Below are 10,930 nucleotides of genomic sequence, written 5' to 3' on the forward strand. Positions count from 1 at the left end.
CGCTGAGTCAGTATGGCCGTATGGGCGGCGAGACCTTTTATAATATATAATATTAATTATTATCATGTTAATTTTGATTGTCAATGTGGAATTAATATTTAGATTAAAATATGGACGACTTCCGGTAGTACTTCAAAACACTTTGTTAGTCATACCAAATAAATTATATGAATTATAATAATATTAAAATATTTATTCTCGTATTTTTAAAACAATATTTTAAATATAATGTTATTTTATTAATAGTTAAATTTATTGTAAATCACGTCACTTGTTATAACAAAACAAGTGACGTGAGAGGGTAGTTCTTAGGCTATTTGTCACTTGAGTAGTATTTAAGTCCACGCGCTGGTAGAGCGTGATTCATTCGCATTTAATCAGTCGTGTAAGCCGTTACTCTGCCCGAATTATAAATAAAAGTGAATAAAAGTGATTCTCATATTAAAGTCGTTTCGTTCAGTTTATTAATAAAGTGCGGTATTGGGATATCGCCGACATATACCAAGTCATAGTGAGCTTTGTCTCTCGTGTGGGCTTTATTAACTGTTTGATGTACACAATTTTTCTTCGGAAAATTTCATATTTTATTTATACTGGCAATACACATACCTGATGAACACCATCATTCTTATCCGCGTGCCGGAAGATAGTGAACGGGCTGTGGTACAGCGGGTTCAGATCCTTGGTGTAAGTAACCCCGGGTATCTGGTAGTCGTCCCACTCGAGGAAGCACGCCTCCATAGCGGGGTGGAAGCCGGGGAACACCTCCGTCTCGCTGATACCGTTTATGAACGGCGGATGAGAGTGCGAGCGAGGGTGACGCGACGACGAGTGCGATGTTGAGCCCATGTGGTTGTTGCGGTTTTTGGACACCTGGACAAATTGTATGTGATTAGCTCTACTGTCTTTCTGCTAGACAGTGGCGAGCTCTGGTCTTGGGGGCCCGCCAAATACCTACAAGTTTCCTTGTAGACATTTGAAGAAGCTTGTAAACTCTCAACTTCTTAAACAGGGGGCATTATTCAGTTTTCCGCCACTACTGCTAGATATGAATGTTTAAGGAAAATATTATGGTCAAAACCAATATTCAGTAAGAAAATGACATTAGAAAATAAAGGCCCAAGCATCTTGACTCATATTAAAACCAAATACCCAAAACTCCACAATATTATGAAATATACACAAGTGATATTCTAAAAATTGCAGCTACTCGTATTTTTATGAAACTGTAACAAGCAGAGTGATTGCCGATAATATTCTTGAAACTACGTACAATCTGTAAAATGTAATAAATATGTACATATAATGGTTAAGTTATCACGTACCTTGTCGACAACTTTCATGTGCCACTGAGCAAATTGCTCATGAAGTGTGTCTCTCTCATGAGGCGCTAACGCGGGGTTCAATGCGGCAAGACGCCACAAAACGACAACCTGTTAATACAAAAATTATTATTGTAGATTTTGTAGGATTAGATTATAAAATATATTTATATAAAACTTAAATTCTTAATATTTTTATATCGGGACTAGGCTCCCGAAAATCATCAACTCTTTAGTGTAGATGTAATATCAAAAACTAGATAAGGTTTAAATCCATACATAAAATAGAACGTATCAATCAATAGACACAATTATTAACACCATATCAAATCTTATTTATTTACAAATCTAATCGCAAAAACTTCGCATTGCCAACTCACTGTAAAGCATTAACATAGCCTTCAAACCTTGACACAGACATTACATATCCCCATTAAAAGGCAGGCAAAATTATGACAGTATAACCGTAGCTAAAAAATAATCAATGTAACCGAGCATTAAACCATGGACTTATGGCAGTATCCAACGCACCTCATCGCAGAGCGAGGAGCAGGCGTGTTGCGCGGCGGAGTTGCCCGCGGCGCCGCCGTGCTTGCCGCCGCCGCTGCCCCACGCCACTAGCGCCGCCTTAGTGCTGTACCACCACACTATTATCTGCACACACAAAATATTATGTGTTTCAACTTTCAATGTATCACGCGAAAAGTGAAGCTATTACAATAAAATAGATATTGCAAAATAAATATCACAAGGTTCTTCCAAATCGAACAATAAGTACAAATCGATATAAAATAAAAGTTATTATTGTAACGTAACCGTTTCCGTAATTAACAATACGTGTTTCCCTCTCATAGCGTACATAAAGAAGTCTCATTTAAAAAATAATCTATCAGTTCATTATTACTAGAAATGCGTCTCGGCATACATTTTCATAAGAAATATTTTTCATATATAAGTTTACTATTACTGAACACGGGTCTTTAAATGTTTTCTTTAAACGCATTGCCCAAATCTAACTCTTCTCAATTTTAGTTACGCATTACTCAAGCAACAGAATACTCTAATCGACCATTCAATTAAGGTGTTTTAATTCGACATCGGCGTTTTAGCTTTTGAAACTATAATCACATTAGAATCGAATAAACAGATTCTTTTTTGAATACATACCTTTTAGGATTATATTACAGTAAATTAAATTGCTATTTCACCATCCTTCAAACGTTCATCAATAAAATTACAACTACGCATTAATCATTAGTAATTCGTAACGCACGTGCAGCGTGTCATGATAACTTATGAAATTCGGTATCAAATTAGAGATACAATGTACACTTGAGAAGGAACTACAGCCAATAGGTCATCGATACGAATCAAAAGTCACGTCAATCAAACTCAAGCCGAGAAGGCCCTCCCACAAGTTGCGTGGTTACAAATCAATCAAATCGATAATCTATTTACGTATCAATTACGCAGATGTGCGTCCGTATCTATCAGCAATCACAAATTCGTTATCTTAAATATTATGTAATCTGAAGTCTATTACCGCATTGAAAATACACTTAGATGAAGACAGAACCTAGTATTTAGTTTGATTAAAGTACGGGAACAGGGATAAACTTGAAATTCGAATGAAATTATTTTTTCGAACTTATAAAAAACGTTTTATCCCGAAAAGTACAACATTAGTAATGAAAGGTAGTGACATATTAAATAAATTAAATTATCCGTATGTTATTGTAAGTTAAACCCACTTTATTCAATTTATTTTTAATGAAATGAAATTAGAAAAATTAAATTAACGGTTTGATGATGTCAACAGTTTCTGAAATACAGTACTAACCTGCTCGCACGCCATGACCTCCTCAGTGATGATCTCCAATAAGGGTATGGCGTTTCTGTCATTGCGTTTGTACATCTCCCGAACTATGGAGAGTAAATTCCACATGCCCTCCGGCTCTCTGCCCCTGAGCGGTCTCAGCAAGGATGACCATTCTGCTGCCGCTGGGGGCGCGCTAGTGCTCAGATAGTTCACATCGCTACAAAAAAGAAATGTGAATAAGAGTCATGTGAGAACTCGGGAGCGTTTTTCCTCCGCACCCGCACGTAGATTCGGAATAGCTATTTTTATTTTAAAAACAAGCAGGCATAGATTATGAAGATGCATTAAAAAGTTGTCATTTTCAAAACAAAAGGTAGCTTATGCCGCGTCCGCGCGAAGACGGAAGAAAACGTACCGTGAGTTCTAAGTGGCACGAAGGAATCAATAGTGGACTATTGTGTACTAAATGGAGAGTACATAATTTATGTGCACGAAGCGCCCTGTTATTTTTTGAAATACTTGTTACGGTGTTAGAGCGTTATGACGCGTTATAAAAACTAGATAACAGTCGTGATGAAATAAGAGCAGTGTGGTGTGGTGTTACTGATTTAGTATCAGAGTGGACTTTGACAATTCGAATTTAACAATACATTTTATTAAATAGGACAACTTATATCCAAAAGTAAAGGTTGTATACAATAATCAAAAAGTCAATGAAACTTGTCGAACGCCTACTTAATAACCCGATCTTTCAAAAGTAACAATGAACTGCTAAATAGATTCAACAAAAAAAAGACTAAAGATACTTAATTTATGTAGGAATATTGTCTAAAAAGTGCAGAAAATTTAGTTGAAAAAAGAACAAACACTGAGCTGCAGAGCTGCGAATTTAAAGTAAGAAACGACAAAGGTGTAAACATACATTCCTAAATAAAATGTATTCAAGATAAAGAAATAAAGTCCATTCAAACAGGCAAGAGATTTAAAACAGAATTAGGTTAATTAGATTGCTCTTTCATAGGGAAGCCTCGGAGGTAGGCACCTACCTATATTTCCTCAAATGAACCGTTCATGTAATGTACATTTTACGATCCACCTTAGCTATGTAGTTTTAAAGTATTTGAGATAAGTCGTTCTCTAAATATTCATAAGGAGATTCTCTTTTCTAAATATTACCTGTTTTAATTGTACATAGGTTTATAGCGACTGAATTATTATGTAAATATCTATTACATGTATCATGTTTCAAACAAAAAAATGAGTGAGATCATTATTATTTCAAACAATTGACTATATATCTATATTTATTATATGAAAGAGTTATTAGTGTAGTGTAGTTTACTACAAAGAAATGTGTACTGTTCTCAAAATGCATAACATTAATATCGTATCATTAGCACATTAAAGGCAATAAATCTTATCAACTATAAATTATTGTATTATCATTTATCAGCGACCATTTACAAAATAGCACGTGGCGTGTTTATTGCACATTATGATTGTTCTAAATTGTTACCCTTTCATGAAGCCTATTCATTACTTGATAAACTAATGAAGCAAGTATAGTGAATATTTTACTTACCTAAACACTATCGGTGCCGGAACACAGAACTTGACTAATATCTTGTTGATGTTGTTATGCAAGGTTTTTTCGTCCAAAAACCATGAAGTGTATTCATAGGCGGACGCCCCTGCGGTCGGGTCGGGAGCGCCACAGGTCGTGTTAATCTGGTTCGGCTGAGCTGACAGCAGTTCGTCCAGTATACGTTGAGCGGTTGGAAGCACTTGTCTCGGTAACTCAGATATGAGATATTGTGCGAACTTCTGCAACTGATCGCGTCGCAATCGTTGCAATGACTCTGACACCGGCGCCCTGAGGCATACCTGGGTGGGCTAAAATGAAAAATGATTTTAATAACCTGTATCTTGTGTATTTAATGTATTTATACGCTTTTCGTAAAATTCATACACGTTCTTATTTATTTATTCATAATCGATTCGTTCTTTTTCATGATATTTAAGTACCTAACGATCGTGGCTACTGCCGCCCTTGAACTTTCGTAATCAACCCCAGATGAGACCAGATTCCTATCTACAGAATTAAGTTGAAAAGACTAAGATAAGTACGTCTCCCTTACCACACCCTTCAACATGAAACACAGCAGCTTTTAGCACTGCCGTTATTAGGCCGAAATAGGGTTGAAATGGGAACAATCTTAGAGTTTCAAGCAACTTTTACAACGCATAAAGGTAGAAATAAAAGATTATGTATTGTCCGCATTATGCTGTCAGTTTGTTCATAAATATAAAAGTTTACGTCCAACTAGACCTACGTAGTGACGTCCGTCGACATAAACTACTATTGATGAACATAACTACAATACCTATTCGCCGCTGAGAGATATAAAATCGATAGTTACCTACAGGTGCGCTTTCACCCTATTGCGTACATAGCTAGCGAGAATACTGAAGCTTTTAATGGAAATAAACCAATTGGAAATATGGGTTAACGAAAGATCGTGAATGAAAAATAATAATATTCCATACATCGAAGGTTGTAAAACGTCAGGATTAGAAGTAAAACAATTAACCTGAATAAAACAATCAACCATTATTTATTTAACCGCCTAACTTCATTATTAATTCATAACCATCTTCCTTAAACATAGCGACATGAAAATCATGAATGTGTCATGAAATGAGCAATTGAAAACTGATTCATAGCATAATCAATTAGTGTATTAAGTATTACTACTTCAGTATTATTACAACAAAGTGTCTAAGGGAAAATTTAAATCATATACCTATTAACTGATGTCGCAACCTAATAATACTATTCTAAACAAGTTTTCCCTAGTGGAATTCAGAAGGAACTCGCATTCCGCTCCAATGTACCTCTGTAACCAACTGCATATAAAAAAAAATCTATCTGAAACCGATCATAGATGTGTGGCCACTCCCGCGATCTAAGATAGACGCTTGAGTACTGCTTGCAAAGTATGTGGTGGTTGCATCTCCCTGACTGAACCACGCTGGCTCTACCTGTCCTGTCTGACACCAATTCACTTGAGAAATACTTACTAGATGGATCCTATAGAGGCAAACAGCAACAATATGCGAGCACCAGTGGGCCGGCGATGAACAAGTGCAGTTACATGATGAGATCCTCTGCCTGTCGAATGTTACTGCCACATTGAATTGAGATCTTGGCATGCTAAGGGTGACAGTTGCCGATAAATGAAACCCTGAAATAAAAACAGCTATAAGTTTTAACAATGAGAGACATAACATGAAAATTGAATGAACAAACAATAAGTGTGTATCTTAAAATGAAACTCAATAAGAAAGGTCAGAAATGTCACCAAACAAAGGTATTGTGTTTTAAAGAAACTTCATTAAATTAGAATTCAAAGAAAATTTATTCCACTTCAAAGAATAAAATGAATGTCACATAGCTCACCGATTTGCAAAACATCTTTGACAGCCCTGTCTCTAAACAGATGTTCTCCCCTCTGAAACTCATCAGCTGATCCATTTGCCAAACATGAGTACAGACGTATGTCATCCTCACTATCGGGGAAGCTCCAGAAGGCAATCTGTAGTTGTAACTGTTCTGGCACAGGTGGATATACATGTTCGACCAGTTCAAATGGTATATGACAGGCTACACACTTGGCTGCCAGCTCACTTAGGGTTGAAACTGATTTGTCTGTGAAAGCACACTTGGTGAAATTATTGAAAGCCAATCGTGTACTAACTTAAAAAAGGCTGACTTATATTGTAAAAAGGCTTATGATAAGAAGCAATAGGAAATTATAGAAATGTCAGTAATTTATGTGTGAGCATTAATATAGGAAAGCATGTGATTTATTTGTGGTATTCAGGTCATATAGTACAATAAAAAAACTGTTTTAATTATTTAGACTTCTTATCAATCAATTAGTGAAACAATTAGTAAGATAAAACTCCCAAAGCTTAGTGATGCCAAAATAACAATAGGTTAATTGATATGAGGTCAAGCAACATTAGTCTGTCACCCATTTAGTGCTTTTGCAAAGGCAATTTCATAATTAGTAAAGATAAAATATTTTTCAATAAAGTATCTTGTATGTTAGGTGTGTTGAGCAAGAATAATAGGAGGTTTTACAGTTGTTAAAAATCAACTAATGGTTGATGAAGATATCTACTCCACACTATTCCAATGCAGATTGCCACATGGAAGTAGCACAGTAGAGACCAAAATACTAAAAGCCTGAAATTAGCACATCCAACATTAAGAAACTTGCATTAAACTCTCACTATGAAAAATATATGAAAACACACATAATTTATTTATACTAAGCAAGGCAGTCTACTGATATTGTTATATCTTTACAGTAAGTATCCTTTATTATTATGTTTTGTATGGTCTTGTATGGTATGAAATCATTCGCATCCTGAAGCGATATGACATAGTTTTGTTGGCTCTTCTATTTTTTACCACTCTGTTATTATATAAAGTGTTTTTTCACAATATACTATTTTTTTTATATTTCAGATGCCAACACAGTTATTATGCCAAATATTTAAGTCAAAAGAGAAATCACTTTAATATTCATGTTAATATTTTTAATATATGCTCATTTTTTTTAATATGTTTTTGCAAAATACACACAACTTACAACAAAATATAAGCAATATGTGATGCCCTGAGAGGGTGTCGCAAAATACTAGAGATGGCAGCATTAATTCACATTTTTTTATGCCAGCTGTACCCTGGCACTACAGTTGTCACTCTAATGCAATGGAGATTGAGCTGCCTAGGTATTGATTTATTGATCAAGCACCCAATTTACTACTTTACTCATATATTTTTAAATAGAGTGGCCAAGTCATTTTTGCAATGCTTATGGTGCATTTATATTATTTTAGATGTCAGATATGGTCTGCAGCATAACAAAATTTTGTTTTATAAAATGCGTATTTGTATATTTGATAACATAACACACATAGCTTCGCAAGCACAGGCCATGGCTGTATAAATTTTGTTTACAACAGTCTTATTTAATCTAATAGAACACATTTAATGTTTGTAGGTAGAAATGGTACCAAACTCTTATATTCCAAAGCACCCAAATGCACTAAGTCTAAGACTACACTTGACTTAGACCAGGAGCAGATATGTTGAATGAGGTCTGGGGCAAAAAGTTGAATTAGGTCTGGGGCAAAATGTTGAATAAGGCCCCCCAGTCTAAGAACTTATTCCAATTTTACAAGCTGTTACAAATGTCTACACGGGAAGTTGAAGACATTTGGAGATCCACCGGGACCAGAGACCTGGGGTGGACTGACCCTGCAGCCATCCCGTTAGTTCGCTTAGTTCCGTTAGTTACTAGCTTTCTCGCATGATGCATTTACAAATTGTAAAGATAGTAACATCATGACCGCATCTCTATTTATTATTCCTCCATTGCTTACCCTTATAAGCCATCTATTGGATAAAGGCTTCCAATAGGTAGAGGAAATTTATTGCAGTAATTGTGCTTCATAAATCGTTATATAATACTCAAAAACATTAGAAAAAATTAAGAATACCGGTAATCTTTACTCTTTAGGTCACATCAAGAGCATTTTTGCATACATTTTTTGGCAAAGATTTTTTTTTCATTAACTATTATTAGTAATGTGAATTTAGTTTAATTTACTTTAAATTCCAACAGAATATTCTTTGCAAATGAGCAACAAGAGAAATTGCCATCAAACTGTGTGTTTAGCTATTGTTAGATAATATGATGCTAAATAAGTCATGTGTCCACAGCAAATATCAGTGAAAGTTGTGAAAGTTCAACAATCACAACATTCCATTCACTAAATAATCAAATAAGCAATGTTAAAACAACTTTAAGAGAACAAAGAAAACGGTACAGTAGTAAATAGCAGGATTTGAAACCAGAGATATTATTATTAACAGCACAGTCCACTCAGAGGTAAATGACACTACAGCACCTGTTCTTTGTAGCAACACACATGCGACCTACGCGACTACCTACCTATACCTCACCAAAAGTTTAAATGAAAACAACATCTTCGTACACAGCGCGCACTTATACCAGAAAACTACTATAGTTTTAAGCATATTTAAAAACATCAAATTATAATGGGCTAACACGTCTCACGTACAATTCGGAACATCGAAACAAAGGATCAGCTGTAATGAGTTACCTTGAATAGACTTTTTTGTGCTGCGGGGAACGAATGAGTTCTGTAGATTGGGCCTCCGCCATCCTCGCCAGTTGTTACACAGACTCTCAGGTTCAGAGCTCCAGCTGCACAGGGAATCTTCCTCAAATCTCTCGGAGTCTTCAAAACTGAAATGATCTGCCTCCTCCCAGTCGAGAATTGGTGATCCCACATCGACCGGGGCGGCTGGTCGTCCGCCTTTTCCATTGCTACCCGACGCCCCCGCCACTTTATTAAGATTTTATAAATTATTTCTAAATAAATTCGCTGGATGATTTCAGCGAATCACCACAGGGGGGTCTCCACAATCACTGAACGAGCATACTCATCGATCGCGAGTGAATTTACGTAACTAAGTAAGTATTTTCGATTAAATAATTAAATGAAATGAAAGACATCACAAAATAGGAAATGTGTAGCACTTCTTAGTCAGGAATTAGAGGATCTAAATAAATTCCTATCGAGCACAATAACAAATATGGCCGAAACCGAAGAACCGAACAACGTCCCGACCCCGTCCGATTGCCCCGCCCCCTAACACCATTATTTATTAACTCTCATCTCTGTTCGGCACATTAATACTAGATGGCGTTGGTAAAGATTGCTAGAGGCAATTGTTAAATATTTTAAATAATAATATAAAAAAAAAAATAATACACGAAAATAACATCGACACATAAAAATAATAATTTTGTTCATGTAACTAAAAATGCTATATCATTATTTATTTTTATCTGTATTATTATATACTCTGTAAATTTCTGTACAAAATAATAAATATTATCATTAAAAAATATCGCACCTTTTTTGCGTTTCAAAAATTAGAAGAAATGCATATTAATAGAAAAATATGTTATTATAATCATAATATTTTTGTAAATCATCTTTCGGTAAAACTGTACTTTATGACCCGTCGAACTTCCCCTGTGAAGGGGGGGTTGCGGAAATCCCCCTTTTTAATGTTTTTTTTTTTTTAATTTTGAGGTTACCTACGTATTTCATTAGGAATTAAACCGAAAAAATTAGGTACACTAAAGTTGGTTACACTAAAGTTGTTTGGCCAGCCCTTAATAGATGCGGCATCGATGATGCAAAAAATCGATTATCCAAAAAATCGAGTAAATGACAGTCGTATTATTGACGTGCTTGACGTTTCGTGAGAATGAAAAATCGATTTTTACGACTTAATCTCAAAATTTTAAAAAATCATAAAAAACGGGAGGTTTACGCAATTCCATATTCACAGGGAATGCTACCCACCTATATCACTCGCAACTCAAAATTCGACGGGTCATAAAGTACAGTTTAGCCCATCTTTTGTTTCGTTTGATATGGACACTGAGAAGTACTTGTTCACAATGTCAAAAGAGTAATTTATTTTCGGCTTGGGCCCAAATGGACCGATAGTTTTTACCGAAAGAGATTTTTTTGGATAGTGATAGCCGAAGTTGATGCTGAAACTTCGATAAGACTCTAGAAATATCTAGTTTGTTTCTTCTGATCCTGGCAATATTAACAACTCAACCCAAATATCGATTAAATTTCACAAGTTTACATTTGTATGACGTCA

General features: G+C 35.4%; 1 protein-coding gene across 5 annotated transcripts in view; it reads right to left on the reverse strand.

Annotated features, from left to right (window-relative positions):
* LOC140750090 (zinc finger SWIM domain-containing protein 8 homolog) overlaps positions 1–9,873 on the reverse strand; it is a 34,882-nt gene extending 25,009 nt beyond the window's left edge. For all 5 annotated transcript variants that reach the window (XM_073083447.1, XM_073083444.1, XM_073083443.1 and 2 more), the window contains exons 1-8: positions 9,343–9,873; positions 6,602–6,863; positions 6,223–6,386; positions 4,724–5,034; positions 3,163–3,358; positions 1,854–1,976; positions 1,326–1,433; positions 610–873 (exon numbers count right to left, since the gene is read on the reverse strand). In XM_073083447.1, the coding sequence (XP_072939548.1) occupies positions 610–873; positions 1,326–1,433; positions 1,854–1,976; positions 3,163–3,358; positions 4,724–5,034; positions 6,223–6,386; positions 6,602–6,863; positions 9,343–9,567 (1,653 nt within the window). In that variant the 5' untranslated portion in view covers positions 9,568–9,873. The remainder of the gene's footprint in view (positions 1–609; positions 874–1,325; positions 1,434–1,853; positions 1,977–3,162; positions 3,359–4,723; positions 5,035–6,222; positions 6,387–6,601; positions 6,864–9,342) is intronic.
* Between the last annotated feature and the right edge of the window lie 1,057 nt (positions 9,874–10,930).

The sequence above is a fragment of the Epargyreus clarus genome, unplaced genomic scaffold (assembly GCF_041222505.1).
Source record: "Epargyreus clarus isolate Ecla_fem2 unplaced genomic scaffold, WU_Ecla_fem_2.2 ptg000019l, whole genome shotgun sequence".
In the NCBI taxonomy this organism is placed as follows: domain Eukaryota; kingdom Metazoa; phylum Arthropoda; class Insecta; order Lepidoptera; family Hesperiidae; genus Epargyreus; species Epargyreus clarus.